The 25,936-nt window shown below is 44.0% G+C and overlaps 1 protein-coding gene across 1 annotated transcript in view; it reads right to left on the bottom strand.

Moving 5' to 3' along the window:
* The window catches only part of ryr3 (ryanodine receptor 3), a 423,842-nt gene that overhangs the window by 259,584 nt on the left and 138,322 nt on the right, over positions 1 to 25,936 (bottom strand). The window contains exon 39 of the mRNA XM_068038163.1: positions 7,015 to 7,117. Coding sequence (XP_067894264.1) covers positions 7,015 to 7,117 — 103 coding nt within the window. The remainder of the gene's footprint in view (positions 1 to 7,014; positions 7,118 to 25,936) is intronic.

Genomic DNA, 25,936 nt, shown 5'->3' with positions numbered 1-25,936 from the left:
CCCGAGTCCATTGAACACCCAGAGCTCACACTCCCGAGTCCATTGAACACACAGTGCTCACAGTCCCGAGTCCATTGAACACCCAGAGCTCACACTCCCGAGTCCATTGAACACACAGCGCTCACACTGCACAGTTCAGAGAACACACAGTGCTCACACTCCCGAATTAGGTGAACACATAGCGCTCACACTCACGGGTTCAGAGAACAAGATGTGCTCAACTCCCAAGTTCAGAGAACACACACCGCTCACACTCCCACGTTCATAGAACACAGAGCGCACACTCTCGTGTTCCATGAATGCAGAGGGCTCACACTCCCGTCTTCAGTGAACATACAGCACTTACACTCCCAAATTCAGTGAACGCACAGTACTCACTCTCCCGGGTTCAGAGAACACGCTGCACGCATATTCCCAAGTAAAGTGAACACACAGGTCTCCCACTCCCGAATTTAGTGAACACACAGCGCTCACACTCCCGAATGAAGAGAACTCAAAGCACTCACACACCCAGGTTCCGTGAAAGCACAGTGCTCACACTCCCGAGTCAGTGAGCACACAGCGCTCACACTCCCGAGTCAGTGAGCACACAGTGCTCACACTCCTGAGTTCATTGAACTCACAGCGCTCACACTCCCAAGTTCAGTGAAGACACAGTGCTCACACTGCCGAGTTCATTGAACACACAGCGCTCACACTCCCAAGTTCAGCGAACACACAGTGCTCACACTGCCGAGTTCATTGAACACAGAGCGCTCACATGCCCGAGTTCAGTGAATACACAGTGCTCACACTCCCGAGTTCAGTGAACACAGAGTGCTCACACTCCCGAGTTCAGTGAACACACAGCGCTCACATTCCCGAGTTAACAGAACAAGCTGCGCTCACAATCCCAAGTGCAGTGAACTCACATTGCTCACACTCCCGTGTTCAGTGAAAGCACTGCGTTGACACTCCTGAGTTCATTGAACGCAGAGCACTGACTCTCCCGAGTTCTGAGAGCACACAGCGCTCCCACTCTCGCGTTCCATGAATGCACAGGGCTCACATTCCTGAGTTTAGTGAACAGACAGCGCTCCCTCTCCCAAATTCCGTGAACAAACAGCACTGACACTCCTGGGTTCTGAGAACACGCTGCGCTCACACTCCCGAGTTCACTGAACACACAGCGCTCACACTTCTGAGTTTAGTGAACACACAGTGCTCACACTCCCGAGTTCATTGAACACAGAGCGCTCACACTCCCGAATTAAGTGAACGCACAGCGCTCACACTCCCGGGTTCAGTGAACTTCAGGGGATGCACAGATACGATGAGTGTTTTATATCTCTAGAATTTGCTGGACGATTTATGCTGCCCACCATTTGCCCATACAAATGGCATCTCACCCTCAGCCTCCCCATTACTTTTAAAATGTTAATGGATTTACACATTAAACTCGCCACAGAAAGTTAGAGCTGGTGCTTTGCAGCATTAAGGACTCTTTAAATAATATGATAATTGTTAATGCAATGTCAATCAGCATCTCCAGCCCAGAAAGAGAACTATTTAAACTGCTATCATTCTTGCACATAGTAAATTGCTGTAAGAGTTTAAAATATAAAATCTTTTTTTAAATCTTATTTTTCTTTGTCTCCTTTTTTTGCTTCCTCTTAATCCAATCATTCTTTCCCTCTCTTACTTCCTCTGCTTTTTTCTGATTTGACTCTAATTCACCCTATTTCCTTCACAAACCTTCACTATTTCTTTGTCAATCCTTAAATCTCATTGGTTAAGGACTATAGAATATTGGTCCCATCGTTCACTCAGGTCCCAGAAGCCCTATTGCACTTGTTGCATCCCAGATCAAAAACTTTTTTGAAAAGCAGAGACTATTGGAGTATAGCACCTAAAGAACAATCCCAGACTTTCAGACCATAAACAAGGAGTCAATGATTCTGAGGATGCAAATGTGCGTGGCAGCTGCAACAGCTGGAACCACGGAACGCCCGGGAGGCTCTTCTGAAGGCAGACTTGTGGACTTTGTATATTGGAAAAAGACAATGGGCTATTGCCTTTCAATTCCAGATAAATTTAACAGATTTTCTGAAGGCAGACAGGCAGTAAAAAAGGAGGCCAACGGTTATAGTCTCAGAGCAGACTGTAAGGAAAATGACCTGAGGTGGCAGCCTCAAGGGAAAAAGAGAGGGAATACCTGCTCTCAGAAAAGACTGATACAGTGAAAATCTGCAAAGACTTGAACCTGTTTTGAAAGTTGAAGTTTGCAGAAGAAAAGACCAACAGGATCATCTGGAACGCTTTATTCACTGACGTCCAGGTCGAAAGTGCTCAGACAAGTGAGCAAAGAGGACATTGACTTTGAGAAAGGTCTGGGAAATCCAACCCAATGCAACTGGGGGGAGTTTGGGACATTTAACCACAAAGATTTTGCCATGAAAGAGGACTTTTTAACATATAAGTGTGGTATGAGGTTTTCAAGTTTTAATAAGTAAGAAAATACCTTTCTTTATAATTTGGGGGTATCGGCTACTTACAAAGTGCTATTTAATTAATGGGGATTTCTTGTAGTTTAGTTGTTTTAATAAAAATCTTAAAATGTGAAATCTTGTTGTGTAAATTGGCCTGGGGAGTTCACATCTCATAATTTCACGTTAACAGTTTCACGGATGTCGTAACACCATCAAGCCAGGAGACTAACCGTGGTTCAATAAGGAGTGTAGAAGAGCATGCCAGGCACAGCACCAAGCATACCTAAACATTTGGTGGCAACCTGGTGAAGTTACAACACAAGATTACATGCCTGCCAAACAGCAGAAGCAGCACGCTATAGAAAGAGCTAAGTGAGTCCACAACCAACAGATCAAATCAAAGCTCTGCAATCCTGCCACATCCAGTTATGAATAGTGGTGGGCAATTAAACAACTAACCAGAGGAGGAGGCTCCAAAAACATCCCCATCCTCAGTGAGGGGGAGCCCAGCAAATCAGTGTAAATGACAAGGCTGGAGCATTTGCAACCATCTTCAGCCAGAGGCGCTAATTGGATGATCCATTTTGGCCTCCTTTTGAGGTCCTCACCATCATAGACATCAGTCTTCTGCCAATTCGATCCACTCCACGTGCTATCAAGAAACGGATGAAGGCACTGGATACTGCAAAGGCTATGGGCTCTGACAACATCCAAACTGTAGTACTGGAGACTTGTGCTCCAGAACTAACTGCATTCTTAGCCAAGCTGGTCCAGTACAGCTACAACACTGGCATCTACCTGACAATATGGAAAATTGCCCAGATTTGTCCTGTTCACAAAAAGCAGGACAAATCCAATCAGCCAATTACTGTCCCATCAGTCTACTCTCAATCGTCAACAAAGTGATGGAAGGTGTCGTCGACAGTGCTATCAAGTGCCACTTACTCATCAATAACCTGCTCACCGATACTCAGGTGGGTTCTGCCATGGCCAGTCAGCTCCAGACCTCCTTACCATCTTGGTCCAAACATGGACAAAAGAGCTGAATTCCAAAGGTGAGGTGAGAGTAACTGCCTTTAACATCAAAGTAACATTTGACCAAGTGTAGCATCAAGGAGGCCTAGCAAAATTGAAGTCAATGGGAATCAGGGGAAAACTCTCCGCTGGTTGGAGCCATACCAAGCACAAAGGAAGATGGTTGTGGTTGTCAGATGCCAATTATCTCAGCCCCAGAACATTGTTGCAGGAGTTCCTCTGGGTAGTCTCCTAGACCCAGCTATCTTCAGCTGCTTCATCAATGATCTTCCCTCCATCATAAGGACAGAAGTGGGGATGTTCGCTGATGATTGCACAATGTTCAGTATCATTCACAGATCCTCATATACTGAAGCAGTCCGTGGCCTGCATGCAGCAAGATCTGGACAACATTCAGGCTTGGGCTGATAAGTGGCAAGTAACATTCGCATCATACAAGTGCCCGGCAATGACCATCTCCAACAAGAGAGATTTTAACTATCTTCCCTTGACATTCAACAGCATTACCATCGCTGAATTCCCCACCATCAACATCCTTGACCAGAAACTTAACTGCAGCTGTCACATAAATACTGTGGTTACAAGAGTAGGTCAGAGGCTGGGAATTCTGAGGTAAGTGAGTCACCTCCTGAAGCCCCAAAGCCTGTCCACTATCTGCAAGGCACAAGTCAGGAGTGTGATGGAATACTTTCCACTTGCCTGGATGAGTGCAGCTCCAACTCGACACCATCCAAGACAAAGCAGCCCACTTGATCGGCACCCCATCCAGCACCTGAGATATTCACTCACTTCACCCCGAGCACACAGTGGCAACAGTGTGTACGATCTACAAGAAGCACTGTAACTTGCCAAGGCTCCTTCGACAGCACCATCCAAACCCACAACCTCTACGACCTAGAGTAACCAGGGCAGGAGACACATGAGAACACCTTCCCTCCAAGTTACTCACCAATCTGACTTGGAACTATATCACTGTTCCTTCACTGTCACTGGGTTAAAATCCTGGAACGCCCTCCCGAACAGTACTGTGGGCGTTTCTACACCACATGGACTGCAGTGTTCAAGAAGATGGTTCATCACCACCTTCTCAAGGGAAATCAGGGATGGGCAGTAAATGCTGGCCATGCCACCGATGCTCACAGCCCAAGAACGAATATAAAAAAAACTGGTGATCATACTTAACCTAAAATTTACAAGGCAATGAGCAATTGTAAAGGATACTTTACAAAAGGCACAAGAACATAATTTTGAACATAAAAAATCTATTCAACCCATTAAACTTATTCCTTCTATGAAACAACTTCCATAACTTCAGAAAGTATAAATGTAACAGCATTAGCTTGCAGAGCATGAAGAATCAAGTGTTATGTATAGGCAGAAGATGGACAAACTTTCCATAGAGAATGAGTAAGAAAAACAGGGATACATTCGAAGGCACACACTTGATGACAATGGGAGGGATACCAGCAACTCTGTCTCTTATTTCCTTAATTACCAGCTGCTTTCTTACATTCTATTTCTACATCTGCACACAACTAATTTCTTCTTGTTGATATGGTAAAACTGGCCTTACGCCCAAACTTTCTCCATAGTGGGAATTGTTATTGTTACAGCACCTCACAGATATGATTTTATTAGGCTCACTGTGGGAGCGGTCAAAAATCAGTGCACAAGGCCACCCACTTGATTTCTACCTGGTGGGAGCTTGCGACCGACACTTTTGGTGGACATCAGGAGACTGCACTAGGAGCAAGTGCAAGACTCATTTCCACCGAATAATTATTCAAACTGGGTGCAGTGCCAAATTTCGCAATGTCCCCTCGAGTTCCACCCACAACAGTCACATTTTAAATTTTGTTTAAATTCATTCAGAGGGTTTGGGAATAGTTGGCAAGGCCAACGTTTATTACCCATCCCAAGGTGCCCTTGAGAAGGTGGTGGTGAGCTGCCTTCTTGAACCACTGTAGTCTGTGTACTGAAGATACTCTCACGGTGCTGTTCGGGAGTTTATGTATTTTGACCCAATGATGATGAAGGAATGGCGATATATTTCCAAATCTGGATGGTGTGTGACTTGGAAGGGAACTTGGAAGTGTGATGTTTCCATGTGCCTGCTGCCCTTCTCCTTTTAGGTGGTAGAGGTTGAAGGTTTGGGAGATGCTGTCGAATATGCATACCTCACTACATAATCATTACATGACTGATCCCACTTGATTTAGTTGTCTTCTTTTTTGCATTTCTGAGCTTTAAACTTTTTTTTGTGATTTAGCGTGACAGTACTGGGGAATTTTCAACCTAATTATTATCTTTTGCTGTCCTTTGCAAAAACTTTTTTTTTATATTGAAGACTTTCCTGAAGTCCTTTTCATCACTGCTTGCAACCAATGGAATACTGAGAATGGGAATCCATTAGAGTATTCCCATTGTGCTGCATGATTTAGATGAGGATGACAATATAATGAGAGAGTATCACATTCAGGTGCAATGGTACCTCAGAAGATATGCATAGATCCATCAGTACTATTGGTTGTGGATTTACAGACCCCAACAATCATGCCCAAGCATGATGAGACCATCTACTCTAGGAACCCCTGGACAACTTAAAGAACTCAGACAGTTTTTCCTTTGCTGTGAAGGTTGCCACCACTGCATTGAACTTCAATGCATCAGGATACTTGCAGAGTGTCACAGGGCATATAGAATCATACAGGGCACAGAAGGAGACCTTTCAGCCCATCGAGTCAACGCCAGCTCTCCGCAGAGCTATCCAGTCAGTTCCACTCCCCCGCTCAATCCCCATAGCCCTGCAAGTCCATTTCCCTCAAGTGGACATCCAAATCTGTAACATCAACTAGTCTGTTGTTCACAGATGCAAAAAGCAAGTGACAAACGACATGCTTATAAAGGAAATCCCTCAGAAATTTCTCTTTATAAAGGAGGCAACAGCTGAAAAGGGCACATAATTTTTTCCATGTGCCAAGCTTCCCAAGAGTCCAGGCTACTGTAGATGGTACACATATGGCCTGTCATATCCATCATTGTGCAAGGGCACTGCAATGCAGCTTACATGCTATTTCTGTTGGTAGTATTTCCTCCTTTATATTTGAACTGATGCCTTTGTTAACATCAACCAATGGAAAAAGATGGCTTTTCATTGATGAGTTAATTGAGTAGTCATATAGAGATGGATCACAGAGCAATGTGTAACCTATAACTTAATCAAAAGCTTATATATGGAGTCACTGACATTAATATCAAATCTGAAACTTAGTACTCTTGACCAAATAAACTGCCATATTTTATATTTCATTTTACTGCTCCTTTTATCTTTCTGTAGTTATTTTCTTCATTTCATTAGTTACATTTTCCCACAACCCAAATTCATTGATTTATTAATTTGGCAAGGGGACATGGTAATATTATCCTCATTCTATAAATAACTATCATTACATAGCTCAGCTCAGAGTATTTGAAATGGCATACCCTGGGTCCTCAGTCTTTCATTACTCACCACAATGTGTTTGAAGGTCATCGTGGAAGTCACAGAGCTCTTCACGCATGTCTTCAGGGCAAGTGGAATCATCATCATTCCTAAAGTTCAGCAACATATTAATCTGTAAGAAAATATTATAACTCAAAATTAAATTAATCTAAGAAAATAAGTACAAGCTATTAAAATACAACTCTTTACTGGCACTGCGTAATCTGTTTAATAACACAATTTACTTGCATAAATTTGTTATCTTTTTCATGTTCTATGAAAGTCCAATTCATTTACGACCATTAACTTTAGGAAAGTGGAAAACTAATAATCCCTTTCATCGTTCTTAAAATGATAGTTGCTGTCTGTACAATTTTGAAATGGGTGCAAATTAAAAATGTTAAAAATATGGATGGTCCCTTAATCTACTTTCAATCATCAACAGTGCTATCAAGGGGCACTAACTCATCAATAACCTGCTCACCGATGCTCAGTTTGGGTTCTGTCAGGATCACTCGGCTCCAGACCTCATTATAGCCTTGGTCCAAACATCCAGAGGTGATGTGAAAGTGATGATCCTTAACATCAAGGCAACATTTGACTGTGTGTGGCATCACAGAGTCTGAATACAATTTAAGTAAATGGAAGTTGGGGGGGAAAACTCTCCATTGACCTGAGTCATACCGAGCACAAAGGAAGATGGTTGTGGTTGACAGATGCCAATTATCTCAGCCCCAGAACATTGTTGCAGGAGTTCCTCAGGATAGTCTCCTAGACCCAGCTATCTTCAGCTGCTTCATCAATTATCTTCCCTCCATCATAAGGTGAGAAGGGGAGAATTTGTACAGTGCACAGTTCCATTTGTAACTCCTCAGATACTGAAGCAGTCTGTGTCCACGTGCAGCAAGACCAGAACAACATTCAGCTTGGGCTGTTAAGTGGCAAGTGACATTCGCGTCATACAAGTGCCAGGCAATGACCATCTCCAACAAGAGAGAACCTAATCATCATCCCTTGACATTCAACTGCATTACCATTGCTGAATTACCCACTATCAATATTCTGGGAGTTACCATCAACCAGAAACTTAACTGGACAAGCCACATAAATAATGTGGCTACAAGAGCAGGTCAGAGACTGGGAATTCCGGAGTGAGTGACTCACCTCCTGACTCCCCAGAGCTAGTCCACCATCTACAAGGCAAAACTCAGCAGTGTGAAGAAATACTCCCCATTTGCCTGGATGAGTACGGCTCCAACAACACTCAAGAAGCTCAACACCATCCAGGACAAAGCAGCACGCTTGATCAGCACCCCAACCAGCACCTTAAACATTCACTCACCCCACCACCAACACACAGTGGCAGCAGTGTGTACCATCTACAAGATGCACTGTAGCAACTCACCAAGGCTCCTTCAACAGCACCTTCCAAACCCGCAATCTCTACCACCTAGAAAAACAAGGGCACCAGGTGCATGGGAACATCAATACTTGCACATTCCCCTCCAAGTCACATACCATCCCGACTTGGTAATATATCGCCGTTCCTTCATTGTCACTGGATTAAAATCCTAGAACTCCTTCCCTATCAGCACTGTGGATGTACCTACACCACACAGACTGCAGCAATTCAAGGTGGCAGCTCACCACCACCTTCTCAAGGCAATTAGGAATGGGCAATAAATGCTGGCCTTGCCAGCGATGCACACATCGCATGAATGAATAAAAAAAATTTTTATGCATTAATTGTTTGCCTTTATACTGTAAAACCCTTCAACTTACTAGCAGATATATAACTTTATTATAAGAAAATGCAGTGTGGGGTTGTTAACCAATATTATTCTGGATATGTTCAGGAGCTGCTGTACACAAAGCTAGGTGGAGAAGATAACTTGCCTATAACAGAGCCCAACTAGAATAGAATTGTAGAATGATATTGCACAGAAGGAGGCCATTCAACCCATCCTGCCTTTGCTGGCTCTTTCAAAGAGCTACCCAATTAATCCCACCCCCCTGCTCTTTCCCCATAGCCCTGCAAATTTCTTCTCTTGAAGTATTTATGCAATTCCCTTTTGAAAGTTACTTTTGAACCTGCTTCCACCACTCTTTCAGATTGTGAAACTTGCTATGTAATATATTTCTTCTTCATGTCGTTTCAGTTACTTTTGTGAATTACCTTAAATCTGTGTCTTCTGGTTACTGACCCTTCTGCCACTCCTTACTTCCTCCATCTAAACCATCATGATTTTTAACACCTTTTATCAAATCCCCCTTTTGCCTTCTCCGCTCCAAGGAGAACAATCCCAGCATCTCCATTGTCTCCTCATAACTGAAGTCCCATATTCCTGGTACCATTCTATTAAATCAACACTACACCCTCTTGAAGGCCTTGACATCCTTCCTAAAATATGATGCCCAGAATTGGCCACAATACTCTAGTTGGGGTCCAACCAGTGTTTTACAAAGGTTTAGCAAAACGTCCTTGCTTTTGCACTCTATGCCTCTATTTATAAAGCCCAGGATCCCATATGCCTTTTTAAACAGGCTTCTCAACCTGTCCTCCCACCTCAACAATTTGTGAATGTGCACCCGCAGGCCTCTCTGTTCCTGCACCCCCTTTAAAATTGAATCATTTTGTTTATATTGCCTCCCCTCATTCTTCCTACAATGCACCAATTTGCATTTCTGCATTAAATTTCATCTGCCATTGTCTAACCATTTCATCAATTTGTCTGTGTCCTTCTGAAGTCTGTTACTATCCTCCTCACTGTTTCCGAGCTCTGTGTCATCTGCAAGCTTTGAATTATGCCCTGTATACCCAAGTACAGAGGAAAATATGCCCTTAAAATCGTCCCTCTGTACTTCATATTAACTAATTAGATTCAAATTTCAACATTTACATTTCTTTGGTAACCTTAACAGCCATGGGGCAATCTCATTTTAACAACCAAAATTCTAGTTTTACTTTTCTTCTTTTGCATTCTGGCAAGGCTCGCATTCGTTGCCCATCCCGAGTTTCCATGAGAAGCTGGCTTCTTTTTTTTTGATATAACTGCATGGCTTGCTAGCGCACTTCATTGGCATGGGACGAGAATCACATACAGGCCAGGCAGGGTAAGGATGGCAGGTTTCCCTCCCTAAAGGACATTACTGAATCAGTTGTGTTTTTTAAAGACAATCCAAGAACTTCATTATCACTTTCACTGATACCAGCTTTTGGTTTCCAGATTTTTTTTCTACTGACTTTAAAGTGCCACCATGGAATTTGAACTCACATTATCTGGTTGCTAATCCAGGCAATTATATTAAGAATTCAGTCACATTTGATAGAGACTATTTGATGTTTAAAGTACATAGAGCCTCCTGTTTGATTTTAACTGTTCACATAATTACAATATATTGGTGGGCAGTTTCAAGTTACTACTCCCTCTACCCAACATTTAAATCAGCTAATATGAGAACATGAGGAACTGTGGATCAAGAAAAAACCATTTAGTACAATCAAACAAAGTCCTTACAAGAAACTGTGTATAATCTACACCATGATAGACTCTACCCACTTATTTTGCATCTCAATGGAGCCAAATATCTACAGATAACACTATTTAAGATAAAACTTTGATATATTTTCCTGAGCCAAAAACAATAAAGTAAAAGCCTTTGGATATCATCCCAATATGCATTATTCAGCTCCACTGACTGTTCCTCACAGTATAATCTTCCACAGGTAATATCTATGCTTCTCCTTACAATCTTTGAGCCTATTCTTAACTCTATAAACTTCTGGATTTAATCAGAATAACATTAAGTATTCCATATGTCTATCGTAATACCAACAAAATATTTTTGATTTCAAGTTTTTCTTGAAGCTTGTTAATACTTTACTCATCTTTTAGACCTCTGTGATAAAAGCTTGTTAAATAATGTGTCATCTACAATATTTATCCTTTCAGCATTTGAAGGACACAATCACATCTCTTGCACGTATTCTTAGAGTCATAGAGTTATACAGCACAGAAACAGGCCCTTCAGCCCATCATGTCTGTGCTGGCCATCAAGCACCTAACTATTCTAGTCCCATTTTCCAGCACTTGGCCCGTAGCTTTGTATGTTATGGTGTTTCAAGTTCTCATCTAAATACTTCTTAAATATTGTGAGGGTTCCTGCCTCTACCACTCCATCAGGCAGTGTTTTCCAGATTCCAACCACCCTCAGGGTGAAATTTTTTTCCTCAAATCCCCTCTAAACCTCATGCCCTTTACCTTAAATCTATGCCCCCTGGTTAGTGACCCCTCCGCTAAGGGAAAAAGTCTCTTCCTATCTAACCTATCAATGCCCTTTATAATTTTGTATACCTCAATCATGTCCCCCTTCATCCTTTTCTGTTCCAAGGAAAACAACCCGAGCCTTTTCAATCTCTCTTCATAGCTGAAATGCTCTAGCCCAGGCAACATCCTGGTGAATCTCCTCTGCACCCTCTCCAGTGCAATCACATCCTTCCTATAGTGTAGCGACCAGAACTGTACACAGTATTGCAGCAATGGCCTAACTAGTGTTTTATATAGCTCCATCATAACCTCCCTGCTCTTAGGTTCTATGCCTCGGCTAATAAAGGCAAGTATCCCATATGCCTTCCTAACCACCTTATCTACCTGTGCTGCTGCCTTCAGTGATCTATGGACAAGTACACCAAGGTCCCTCTGTACTTCCTAGGGTCCTACCATCCATTGCATATTCCCTTGCCTTGTTAGTCTTCCCAAAATGCATCACCTCACACTTCTCAGGATTAAATTCCATTTGCCACAGCTCCACCCATCTTACCAGCCCATCTATATCGTCCTGTAATCTAAGGCTTTCCTCCTCACTATTTACTATCTGCGAACTTACTGAGCATACCTCCTATATTCACGTCTAAATCATTAATGTACACTACAAACATCAAGAGTCCCAGCACTGATCCCTGTGGTACACCACTGGTCACAGGCTTCCACTCGCAAAAACAACCCTCGACCATTACCCTCTGTTTCCTGCCACCAAGCCAATTTTGGATCCAATTTGCCAAATTGCACTGGATCTCATGGGCTCTTACCTTCTTAACCAATCTCCCATGTGGGACCTTATCAAAAGCCTTACTGAAGTCCATGTAGACTACATCAGCTACTTTACCCTCATCTGCACATCCAGTCACCTCCTCGAAAAATTCAATCAAGTTAGTTAGACACAATCTCCCCCTGACAAAGCTGTGCTGACTATCCTTGATTATTCCTTGCCTCTCCAAGTGGGGATTAATCCTGTCCCTCAGAATTTTTTCCAATAGTTTCCCAACCACTGATGTTAGACTCGGCCTGTAATTACCTGATCTATCCCTGCTACCCTTCTTGAATAATGGTACCACATTCGCTGTCCTCCTGTCCTCTGGCACCTCTCCCGTGGCCAGAGATGATCTGAAAATTTGTGTTAGAGCCCCTGCTATCACCTCCCTTGCCTGGGATACATCTCACATGGGCCTGGGGATTTATCCACTTTTAAGCCCGCTAAAACATCTAACACTTCCTCCCTTTCAATGTTAATATGTTCAAGTATATCGCAATCCCCCTCCCTCATCTCTACACCTACATAGTCGTTCTCCACAGTGAAAACAGATGAAAAGTAATCATTTAAAACCTCACCTATGTCCTCCGGCTCCACACACAGATTGCCACTTTGGTCCCTGATCTTTCCCTGGTTATCCTCTTACCCTTAATATACTTATAAAACACCTTAGGATTGTCCTTTATCTTGCCCGCCAATGTTTTTTCATGTCCCCTCTTCGTTCTCTTCATTACTTTTTTAAGTACCCCCCACCTACACTTTCTATACTCCTCTATTGCCTCCACTGTTTTCAGTGCTCTGAATCTGCCATAAGCCTCCTTTTTCCCCTCATCCAATACTCTATATCCCTTGACATCCAGGGTTCACTGGACCTGATGGTCCTACCCTTCACCTTAACAGGTACATGTTGGCTCTGAACCCTCACTAGAGTCATAGAGTGATACAGCACTGAAGCAGGCCCTTCAGCCCACCGAGGCTGTGCTGACCATCAACCACCCATTTGTACTAATCCTACATTAATCTCATACTACTACCACATCCCCACCTTCCTTCAATTCTCCTACCACCTACCTACACTCGGGGCAATTTACAATGGCTAATTTACCTATCAACCTCAAGTCTTTGGCTGTGGGAGGAAACCGGAGTACCCAGCGGAAACCCACACGGTCACAGGGAGAACTTGCAAACTCCGCACAGGCAGTACCCAGAACCGAACTCGGGTCGCTGGAGCTGTGAGGATGCAGTGCTAACCACTGCACCGCACTATTTCCTCTTTGAATGACTCCCACTGGCCTGATATAGCCTTTCCTACAAGTAGCTGCTCCCAGTCCACTTTGGCCAGATCCTGTATTATCAAATTGAAATCGGCCTTCCCCCAATTCAGTACCCTTATTTCTGGCCCGTCTTTGTCCTTTTCCATAGCAACCTTAAATCTTAGAGTTGTGGTCACTAACCCGGAATGCTCCCCCACTGATACTTCTACCACTTGTCCAGCTTTATTCCCTAGGATTAGGTCCAGTACTGCCCCTTCTCTGTAGGACTTTCTACGTATTGGCTCAAAAAGCTCTCCTGTATGTATTTTAAGAATTCCTCCCCCTTTAAGCCTCTTGCACTAAGACTATCCCAGTTGATATTAGGTAAGTTTAAATCCCCTATTATTATTATCCTATTATTTTTACGCCTCTGAGATTTGCCACATATCTGTTCCTCTATCTCTCCCTGACTGTTTGGAGGCCTGTAGTACACGCCCAGCCAAGTGATTGCCCCCCATTTTGTTCTTAAGTTCTACCCATATGGCCTCATTTGAGGAACCTTCTAAGATATCATCCCTTCTTACTGCAGTAATTGACTCCTTGATCAACAGTGCAATGCCACCTCCTGTTTTATCCCCTCCCCGATCATGCCTGAAGATTCTATACCCTGGAATATTGAGTTGCCAGTCCTGCCCCTCCCTCAGCCATGTCTCTGTGATAGCAATAATATCATAATCCCATGTGCTAATCAATGCCCTCAATTCATCTGCCTTATTTGTAAGACTCCTTGCATTAAAGTAAATGCAATCCAGCCTTGCATTTTTCACTTGTGCCTTAACAGGTCTATACTTGGTCTACCTGCCAGACTGACTCAGTTCCTCTTCTATATTTGGCTGTGCCTCACCCCCTACTGTACTTCCACTCTGTATCTCACCCCCCTGCCAAATTAGTTTAAACCACCCCCACTCCGCCCAACAGCAGATGTTGGTCCCGTTCCGGTTCAGGTGCAACCCGTCCAACTTGTACAGGTCCCATCTTTGCCAGAAACAGACCCAGGGATCCAGGAATCTAAAGCCCTCCCTCCTGCACCATCTCCTCAGCCACGCATTCATCTGCTCTATCCTCCTATTCCTATACTCACTAGCACGTGGCACAGGGAGTAATCCAGAGATTACAACCTTTGAGGTTCTGCTTTTTAATCTGCTACCTAGCTCCCTAAGTTCTTGTTGCAGGACCTCATCCCTCTTTTGGAACACAGGAAGATAGGAACAGGAGTAGGCCATTCAGCCCTCGAGCCTGTCCCGCCATTCAATGAGATCATGGCTGATCCGCGGCCTAACTCCATATACCTGCCTTTGGCCCATATCCCTTAATATCTTTCCTTAACAAAAATCTATCTCAGATTTAAAATTAACAACTGTTCTAGCTTCAACTGCTGTTTGTGGGAGCGAGTTCCAAACCTCAACCACCCTTTGCTTGAAAAAGTGCTTCCTAACATCTCTCCTGAACGGTCTGCTCCTAATTTTTAGACTATGCCCCCTAGTTTTTGAATCTCTAACTAGTGGAAATAGTTTATCTTTATCTAGCCTGTCTTTTCCTGTTAATATCTTGAAGACTTCAATCAGATCACCCCTTAACCTTCTAATTTCGAGCGAAAACAGGCCTAATTTGTGTAATTTCTCCTTGTAACTTAACCCCTGTAGTCCAGGTATCATTCTTGTAAACCTACATTGCACTCCCTCCAAGGCCAATATATCCTTCCTAAGATGTGGTGCCCAGACCTCACAGTACTCCAAGTGGGGTCTAACCAGGGTTTTGTACAGCTGCAGCATAACCTCTGTGTCTTTATACTCCAATCCTCTAGATATAAAGGCTAGCATTCCATTAGCCTTTTTGATTATTTTCTGCACTTACTCGTGGCATTTTAAAGATCTATGCACCTGAACTCCCAAGTCTCTTTGGACATCCACTGTACTTAACCGCTTCCCATTTAGAAAGTACCCTGCTCTATCCTTTTTTGGTCCAAAATGGATAACCTCACTCTTGACCGCATTGAAATCCATCTGCCATAGTTTTGCCCACTCACCTAGTCTGTCAATATCTCTTTGCAATTTTATGCTATCATCTAGACTGTCTACAATGCCGCCTAACTTTGTATCATCAGCAAATTTGGATATATGACTTACTATGCCATCATCCAAGTTGTTAATGAATAATGTGAATAATTCAGGCCCCAGCACAGATCCCTGCGGGACACCACTAGTCACATCCTGCCAATCGGAGTACTTACCCATTATCCCCACTCTCTGTTGCCTATCACTCAACCAACTTTCTAACCATGTCAATAATTTGCCCTCAGCTCCATGGGCTTCTACCTTAGTTAACAGTCTCTTATGTGAGACTTTATCAAATGCCTTCTGGAAGTCCATATAAATAACATCCATAGACACTCCCCTGTCCACTACCTTAGTCACCTCTTCAAAAAATTCAATGAGATTTGTCAGGCATGACCTTCCTGTCATGAATCCATGCTGGCTGTCCCTGATTAACTGAAATTTTTGTAGGTGTTCAGTCACACTATCCTTGATTATAGACTCCAGCAACTTGCCCACCACAGATGTCAGGCTAACTGGTCTGTAATTTCCTTGGTTCCCCCTTTCACCCTTCTTAAAAAGTGGAGTGACGTGCAACTTTCCAATCCAGAGGGACCACTCCTGAATCTAGGGAACTCCTGAAAGACTATAGTTAGGGCATCTACAATGTGCTCCCCTACTTCTTTAACACCCTCGGATGGAAACCGTCAGGTCCTGGGGATTTCTCACTCTTTAGTTCCATTAATTTCCTTGTTACTGATGATTAACTTGCGTTAATTGTATTAAGTCCCTGTCCCCTATCGGCTATTAATTATTTCGGGACTTCCGGCAAGTTATCCTCCTTTTCAACTGTAAATACTGAGGCAAAGTAATTGTTCAACATATCTGCCATCTCCCCATTATCAATGACAATATCTCCATTTTCAGCTTTTAGTGGGCCTACATTGCTCTTGACCACCCTCTTTCCCTTTATGTAACTATACAATTTCTTCTTATTGATTTTGGTGTCCCTTGCAAGTTTCCTTTCATAATCTCTTTCAGTAGCTCTTATAAGCTGCTTTGTGACCCTTTGCTGGTCTTTGTATCGATCCCATTCGGCCGGATCTGTGCTGCGTTTTGCAATTTTGTAGGCCCTTTTTGTTTTATGCTATCCCTAATCTCTTTAGTTGTCCATGGCTGTTTTTTCTGTGAAGTGGAGCTTTTTCCTCTCAGGGGTATATACTCGCTCTGTATTTCATTAAATATTTCTTTTAATATTCTCCACTGTTCTTCAGTCGTTTGATCCATTAACAGATCTACCCAGTTTACCGTGGACAGTCTCTGTCTCATCCCAGTAAAGTCAGCCTTACCCAAGTCTAAAATTCTAGTAGCTGATTCGTGCTTTTCACTTTCAAATGCTACCTTGAATTCGATCATGTTTTGATTAATGTTCACGCACAGTTAGGCTACTAATTAAATTTGGCTTATTACTCATAACTAAATCTAATATTGCGTGTCCCCTTGTTACATCTAGGACATATTGCTGTAGGAAACTATCCCAGACACATTCCAGAAATTCACTACCTTTCTGACAGGTGCTAGTCTGCCTCTCCCAATCTCTGTGAAAGTTAAAATCCCCCATTACTACTACTCGGCCTTTGTTACACACTTGCCTAATTTGTGCATTTATACAATCTAACACCTCAGAACTGCTACCAGGGGGTCTATACACAACACCTAATACAGTTTTAGATCCTTTTCTGTTCCTCAATTCCACCCATAAGGTCTCCACTGGATGCTTTCCTTTCATTATATCCTCCCTCACCAATGAAGTGATATTATTTCTAATCAGTAAGGCTACTCCACCCCCTCTGCCATTTTCCCTGTCCCTCCTGTAAACTTTATAACCAGGTATATTTAGTTCCCAGTCCTGACCATCCTGCAGCCATGTTTCCGCAATGGCCACCACATCATAATCTTCCATTTGAATTTGCGCCTGCAGCTCATTTAGTTTATTCCTTACACTCCGTGCATTTGTACATAGAACTCTTATTTGGGCTATACCCCCTAACCTGTCCCTCAGCACTGATGCTTTATTCGCCTGTTTATTATTTCTCTCTTCTGGTTTAACCAGTATATTTCTTGCAGTTTGGTAACAATCAGCCTCACCACTAACCTGCACTCCTACCTTCTCCTGTAACTTCCTGTTTTTCCATGTAACTGAACCTTCCCCCCCACTATTTAGTTTAAAGCCCTATCTACAGCCCTAGTTACAGGATTCGCCAGGACTCTGGTCCCAGCATGATTCAGATGGAGCCCGTCCCATCGGAACAGCTCCCTCCTTCCCCAGTACTGGTTCCAATGTCCCACGAATTCGAACCCATTTCTCCCACACCAATCTTTGAGCCACACATTTACCTCTTTAATCTTATTGACCCTTTGCCAGTTTGCTCGTGGCTCAGTAATCCAAAGATTACCACCTTTTTGGTTCTGCTTTTTAATTTAGCCCCTAGCTGCTCATATTCCCTCAGCAGAACCTCTAACCTCGTTCTACCTATAACGTTGGCACCTACATGGACCACGACAACTGGATCTTTCCCTTCCCACTCCAAGTTCCTCCGCAGCCCAGATGAGATATCCTGAACCCTGGCACCAGGTAGGCAACAGAGCCTTCGGGACTCTCGATCCTGGCCACAGAGAACAGTGTCTATGCGCCTAACTATACTATCCCCGATTACGACTACATTGCTCTTTTCTCCCCCCACTTGAATGGCACCCTGTACTAAGGTGCTGTGGTCAGTTTGCTCATCCTCCCTACAGTCTCTGCTCTCGTCCACACAGGGAGCAAGAATCTCGAAACTGTTCGACAAGGACAATGGCTGAAGCTCCTGCAACACTACCTCCTGGATCCCTCTACCTGCCTCACTCATAGTCACATCCTCCTGTCCCTGACCACTGGCCGAATTCACGGTAGTTAATCTAAGGGGTGTGACTGCCTCCTAAAACACAGCGTCCAGGTAACTCTCCCCCTCCCTGATGTATTGCAGTGTCCGAAGCTCAGACTCCAGCTCATCAACTCTGAGCCGGAGTCCCTCGAGCAGCCAACACCTGCTACAGATGTGGTCAATAGGAACCATAATGGGGTCCACCAGCTCCCACATCATGCAGGTACAACACATCGCCTGGCTCTGCATCTCTATTTTATTTAATTAGATTTTAATCTGTTTTTTAGATTTCTGACTGGTCTTTAGGTTTTAATCTGCAAAATATTTCTCCTATTCACCTTTAATCTGAAAGCAACTTAGAATAGGTAATTCAAATTAGCAGTTACTTACCAACCAATGAACTTACAATTTTCCTGTGACGTCACTTTTTTTTTCACTCTGTTTTTACTCCCTTAAATTACCCAAAAATTAGATTATTTACACTAGGAACCTTGATTACCACCCCCCCCAAATAAAATACTACCTACTATATTCAAAAGAACTGTAGACCTTTCTCTTTACTTTAGTTACTTACCGAGCTAGTTAGAGTTATTCCCTAACAGCTGCTACTCACCAACCAATCACCTTGCAGCTTTCCTGTGATATCACTGTTGACTTTTTTTTTCAAAACTCTGGCATGCCTGTTCTGGTCCCGGAAGGTAAGCTGGCACGCTGAATGACCTATGTCTTTGGTACCAATGTGTATCACGACCTCTGACTGCTCACCCTCCCCCTTCAGAATGTCCTGCAACCGCTCCGTGACATCCTTGACCCTAGCACCAGGGAGGCAACATACCATCCTGGAGTCTCATTTATAGCCACAGAAACGCCTATCTGCACCCCTTACGATAGAATTCCCTATCACTATAGCTCTTCCATCCCTTTTCCTCCCCTGCTGTGCAGCAGAGCCCTCCGTGGTGGCACAAACTTGGCTGTTGCTGCTTTCCCCTGGGAGGTCATCCCCGCCAACAGTATCCAAAGCAGTATGTCTGTTTGAGAGGGGGATGACCGCAGGGGACCCCTGCACTACCTGCCTGTGCCTACTACTCCGCCTGGTGGACACCCATCCCTTTTCTGTCTGTGCAGCCATTACCTGCGGTGTGACCACCTTGCTAAATGTGCTATCCACGATGTTCTCAGCATTGCGGATGCTCCACAGTGTATCCACCTGCAGCTCCAGCTCCGTAACGCTGGTAGCCAGTACCTGCAGATGGATACACTTCCTGCACACATGGTCATCAGGGATACTGGAAGTGTCCCTGATTTCCCACATTGCACAGGAGGCGCATGTCACGGGGCTGAGCTCTCCTGTTATGACTTACCCTTAGATTAATTAGTTACTCCCTTAATTAAAAAATACTAATTACACTAGGGGCCTTGTTCTACCCATTACAGTCTAAAGTCCTTAATAAGTTACACTGAATTAAAAAAAAAAATTAGTAGTACTCACCTTATCACTAGAGGGTTTTTTTTCAACAAAAAAACTTTTCCCTTTTTTAAGCTATTTAAATGCACTCAACATTTTAAACCTATGTGTTTATTTTATAACAAATGCTTCTGTCTAATCTTATTAATAAATGATGGAAAAAGTAGTAAAATTCTTTCAGTGCAGTTTTTGTATTCCTTTACACAGCCAAATATTTATTTTGCTCTACATATTTGGTTTCATTCAATAAATATTTTAACAATGTCTTACTCCATGCAACAAATAAGTGTTGGTGGTATACCACATTCCGTGTATTAACATAATGAGCAAGTATGTGGTGGGAACAAGGTGAACAAATGTGAATTATTACATAGTGAATTGCCAATCTTGTCAAGATGTTAAAGACCTCAATCTCATGTTGGTCATCAAGAAAAGCTGCAGAGTAGATAATAAAGGTTCAAGTGACAATTTTCCCATTGTGAATAAAAGGGGAAGAGGAGAAGAAATTAGAGAATGTTAACCTGCAGTGATTTCACATAGTTCCTATTAGTTAGTTACATGGCATTATGAGTGGAGCCTTGTGAGCAGATTCCATGTAATTTTAAGCTAGAGTTATAAGGATGGATTTTCCAGGTTTTCGAGCCCATAAAGCACCTGAGCAATGGGCAGTATAAATTGGAAACTGGGTGCTAATTCTTTGACCCATTCTGTCCCCAGATTTCATGCATGGCTTTTCAGCTGCTCCAACTGGCTCTATTTGGAGAGTAAATTACAAGCAAATTAATGTCAGGTCAGAGATCTCCGACAAAAGCTTTGGATGTAGGTATCGTGCAGACCACCCGTCCCCCAAAAAATCCAGTGCCAGTGCCGATGTTAAAGTGACAGGCTGATATCATCAAGTAAGGCGGTTATCTTCAAAATGATATTGCAGCTTCAGTAACTGTTTCAGAATCCTTTCACAATTAGTAATTCAGGTATTGTTTTGGATTGTGATACCCGCTTTTGCAACACGGCTTATTTGAAAGCAGACAAGGGGAAGTACATACAAGCCCTCTTGGCAGCTGCTGAAGCCGTTCACCTGGACCCCTCCTATCACAGGGAATAAATTCTACCCCCGATCAAATAATTGCTCCAGTGCAACTATAATGAAAAGAGAAGCATCATAAGCAGACCAGTGTCCTCCTGCTATTCCCAGATCATCATTCTGCACACACAAAGTTCTTGTTCTTTCATCTACTGCTTGGCACCATAATACTGTCCACTTATCAGTTCCCTTCAAGGCAGAATGCCACTCAGGGTGCTGCTGCCCTTCTAGCAAGGGCACAGCAGCACAAACTCATTCAAAAGGGATGGAATTTTTAATTAAATGTGAAGACATCAAATATGCAAAAAATAATTTTAAAAACTTACCACTATTTATTTTTTATTCATTCATGGGATGTGGGCGTCGCCGGCGAGCACAACATTTATTGCCCATACCTAATTGCCCTTGAGAAGGTGGTGGTGAGCTGCCTTCTTGAACCGCTGCAGTCCTTGGGGTATAGATACACCCACAGTGCTATTAGGAAGGGAGTTCCAGGATTTTGACCCAGCGACAGTGAAGGAACGGCGATATAGTTCCATGTCAGGATGGTGTGTGACTTGGAGGGGAACTTGCAGGTGGTGGTGTTCCCATGTATTTGCTGCCCTTGTCCTTCTAGTTGGTATAGGTCGCGGGTTTGGAAGGTGCTGTCTGAGGAGCCTTGGTGCATTGCTGCAGTGCATCTTGTAGATGGTACACACTGCTGCCACTGTGCGTCAGTGGTGGAGGGGTTGAATGTTTGTAGATGGGGTGACAATCAAGCGGGCTGCTTTGTCCTGGATGGTGTCGAGCTTCTTGAGTGTTGTTGGAGCTGCACCCATCCAGGCAAGTGGAGAGTATTCCATCACACTCCTGACTTGTGCCTTGTAGATGGTGGACAAGCTTTGGGGAGTCAGGAGGTGAGTTACTCGCCTCAGGATTCCTAGCATCTGACCTGCTCTTGTAGCCACGGTATTTATATGGCTACTCCAGTTCAGTTTCTGCTCAATGGTAGCCCGTAGGATGTTGATAGTGAGGGATTCAGCGATGGTAAAGCCGTTGAATGTCATGGGGAGATGGTTTGATTCTCTCTTGTTGGAGATGGTCATTGCCTGGCACCTGTGTGGCGTGAATGTTACTTGCCACTCTTCAGCCCAAGCCTGGATATTGTCCAAGTCTTGCTGCATTTCTGCATGGACTGCTTCAGTATCTGAGGAGTCATGAATGGAGCTGAACATTGTGCAATCATCAGCGAACATCACCACTTCTGACCTTATGATTGAAGGAAGGTCATTGATGAAGCAGCTGAAGATGGTTGGGCCTAGGACACTACCCTGAGGAACTCCTGCAGTGATATCCTGGAGCTCAGATGATTGACCTCCAACAACCACAACCATCTTCCTTTGTGCGAGGTATGACTCCAGCCAGCGGAGGGTTTTCCCCCTGATTCCCATTGACCTCAGTTTTGTGAGGGCTCCTGGATGCCATACTTGGTCAAATGCTGCCTTGATGCCAAGGGCAGTCACTCCCGCCTCACCTCTTGAGTTCAGCTCTTTTGTCCATGTTTGAACCAAAGCTGCAATGAGTTCAGGAGCTGAGTGTCCCTGGCAGAACCCAAACTGAGCGTCACTGAACAGGTTATTGCTAAGCAAGTGCCGCTTGATGGCACTGTTGATGACACCTTCCATCACTTTACTGATAATTGAGAGTAGGCTAATGGAGCGGTAGTTGGCCGGGTTGGATTTGTCCTGCTTTTTGTGTACAGGACATACCTGGGCAATTTTCCACATTGCAGGGTAGATGCCAGTGTTGTAGCTGTACTGGAAGAACTTGGCTAGGGGCACGGCAAGTTCTGGAGCACGGCAAGTTCTGGAGCACAGGTCTTCAGTACTATTGCTGGAATATTGTCAGGGCCTGTAGATTTTGCAGTATCCAGTGCCTTCAGTCGTTTCTTGATATCACGCGGAGTGAATCGAATTGGCTGAAGTCTGGCATCTGTGATGCTGGGGACTTCAGGAGGAGGTCGAGATGAATCATCCACTCGGCACTTCTGGCTGAAGATTGTTGCAAATGCTTCAGCCTTATCTTTTGCACTGATGTGCTGGGCTCCCCCATCATTGAGGATGGGGATATTTGTGGAGCTACCTCCTCCAGTTAGTTGTTTAATTGTCCACCACTATTTTCGGCTGGATGTGGCAGGACTGCAGAGCTTAGATCTGATCCGTTGGTTATGGGATCGCTTAGCTCTGTCTGTCGCATGCTGCTTACGCAGTTTGGCATGCAAGTAGTCCTGTGTTATAGCTTCACCAGGCTGACACTTCATTTTGAGGTCTGCCTGGTGCTGCTCCTGGCATGCCCTCCTGCACTCTTCATTGAACCAGGGTTGGTCTCCTGGCTTGATGTTAATGGTAGAGTGGGGGATATGCCGGGCCATGAGGTTACAGATTGTGGTTGAGTACAATTCTGCTGCTGCTGATGGCCCACTGCGCCTCATGGATGCCCAGTTTTGCATTGCTAGATCTGTTCGAAATCTATCCCATTCAGCATGGTGATAGTGCCACACAACACGATGGACGGTATCCTCAATGTGAAGGCGGGACTTCGTCTCCACAAGGACTGTGCGGTGGTCACTCCTACCAATACAGTCATGGACAGAAGCATCTGCGGCAGACAGATTGGTGAGGACGAGGTCGAGTATGTTCTTCCCTCGTGTTGGTTCCCCCACCACATGCCGCAGACCCAGTCTAGCAGCCATGTCCTTTAGGACTCGGCCAGCTCGGTCAGTAGTGGTGCTACTGAGCCACTCTTGGTGATGGACATTGAAGTCCCCCACCCAGAGTACATTTTGTGCCCTTGCCACCCTCAGAGCTTCCTCCAAGTGGTGTTCAACATGGAGGAGTACTGAGTCATCAGCTGAGGGAGGGGGGTAGGTGGTAATCAGTAGAAGGTTACCTTGCCCATGTTTGACCTGATGCCATGAGACTTCATGGGGTCCGGAGTCGATGTTGAGGACTCCCAGGGCAACTCCCTCCCTACTGTATCCCACTGTGCCACCACCTCTGGTGGGTCTGTCCTGCCGGTGGGACAGGACATACCCGGGGATGGTGATGGCAGCGTTTGGGACATTGTCTGTAAGGTATGATTCCGTGAGAATGACTATGTCAGGCTGTTGCTTGACTAGTCTGTAGGACAGCTCTCCCAACTTTGCCACAAGCCCCCAGATGTTAGTAAGGAGGACTTTGCAGGGTCGACAGGGCTGGGTTTGCCGTTGTCGTTTCCGGTGCCTTGGTCGATGCCGGGTGGTCCGTCCGGTTTCATTCCTTTTTATAGACTTTGTAGCGGTTAGGTACAACTGAGTGGCTTGCTAGGCCATGTCAGAGGGCATGTAAGAGTTAACCACATTGCTATGGGTCTGGAGTCACATGTAGGCCAGACCAGTTAAGGACAGCAGATTTCCTTCCCTAAAGGACATTAGTGAACCAGATGGGTTTTTACAACAATCGACAATGGTTTCATGGCCATCATTAGACTAGCTTTTAATTCCAGATTTATTAATGAAATTCAAATTCTACCTTCTGCTGTGGTGGAATTCGAACCCATGTCCCCAGAGGAATACCTTGGGTCTCTGGGTTACTAGTCCAGTGAAAATACCACTACGCCACTGCCTACCCCTATTTATCAGAAGCTGTTAGGATAATTTTTTCCCCGACTACCTGTAAAATTCTATATCCTTATGGATGTTCCATGAGGCATACGAACATACCAATTAGGAGCAGGAGTAGGCTACTCGGCCCCTCGAGCCTGCTGGGCCATTCAATAAGATCATGGCTGAAATGATTACTCCACATTTCCACCCCCCTGCTTATCAAGAATCTTTCTACCTCTACCTTCAAAATATTCAAAGACTCTGCTTCCACCACATTTTGAGGACAAGAATTCCAAAGACTCCTCATCTCTGTCTTAAATGGGCGACCCCTTAATTTTAAACAGTGACCCCTAGTTCAAGATTCTCCCACAAGGGAAAACATCCTTTCCACAACCACTCTGTTAAGACCCCTCAGGATCCTATATGTTTGAATCACATCGCCTCTTACTCTTCTAAATTCTAGTGTATACAAGCCTAGCCTGTCCAATCCTCTTTGGACAGGCCACCCATCCAGGTATTAGTCTAGTAAACATTCTCTGTACTGCCTCCAACACATTTACATCTTTCCTTAAATAAGGAGACCAGTACTGTACACAGTACTCCAGATGTGGTCTCACCAATGCCCTGTACAGCTGAAGCATAACCTCCCTACTTTTGTATTCAATTCCTCTCACGATAAACAATAACATTCTAGAAGCTTTCCTAAATATATGCTGTACCTGCATACTAACCTTTTGCAATTCATGCACAAGGACACCTAGATCCCTCTGCATCTCAGAGCTCTGCAATTTCTCACCATTTAGATAATATGCTTATTTTTTATTCTTCCTGTCAAAGTGGACAATTTCCCACTTTCCCACATTATACTCTATTTGCTAGGTCTTTGCCCACTCACTTAACCTATCTATATCACTTTGTAGCCTCCTATGTCCTCTTCATAAGTTACTTTTCTGCCTATCTTTGTATCATCAGCAAATTTAGCAACCATACCCTCGGTCCCTTCATCTAAGTCATTTATATAAATTGTAAAAAGTTGGAGCTCCAGCACAGATCCCTGTGGCACACCACTCATTACACCTTGCCAACCAGAAAATGACCCGTTTATGCCTACTCTCTGTTTCCTGTTAGCTAACCAATCTTCTATCCATGCCAATATGTTACCCCCTACACCATGAGCTTTTATTTTCTGCAATAACCTTTGATGTGGCACCTTATCAAATGCCTTCTGGAAACCTAAGTACAATACATCCACCAGTTCCCCTTTATCCACAACACATGTAACTCCCTCAAAGAACTCCAATAAATTGGTTAAACATGATTTCCGTTTCACAAAACCATGTTGACTCTGCCTGATTACCTTGAATTTTTCTAAATGCCGTGCTATAACATCTTTAATTACAGCTTCTAACATTTTCCCTAA

The sequence above is a fragment of the Heterodontus francisci genome, chromosome 9 (assembly GCF_036365525.1).
Source record: "Heterodontus francisci isolate sHetFra1 chromosome 9, sHetFra1.hap1, whole genome shotgun sequence".
In the NCBI taxonomy this organism is placed as follows: domain Eukaryota; kingdom Metazoa; phylum Chordata; class Chondrichthyes; order Heterodontiformes; family Heterodontidae; genus Heterodontus; species Heterodontus francisci.
This window is presented reverse-complemented; position numbering and strand designations above follow the sequence as displayed.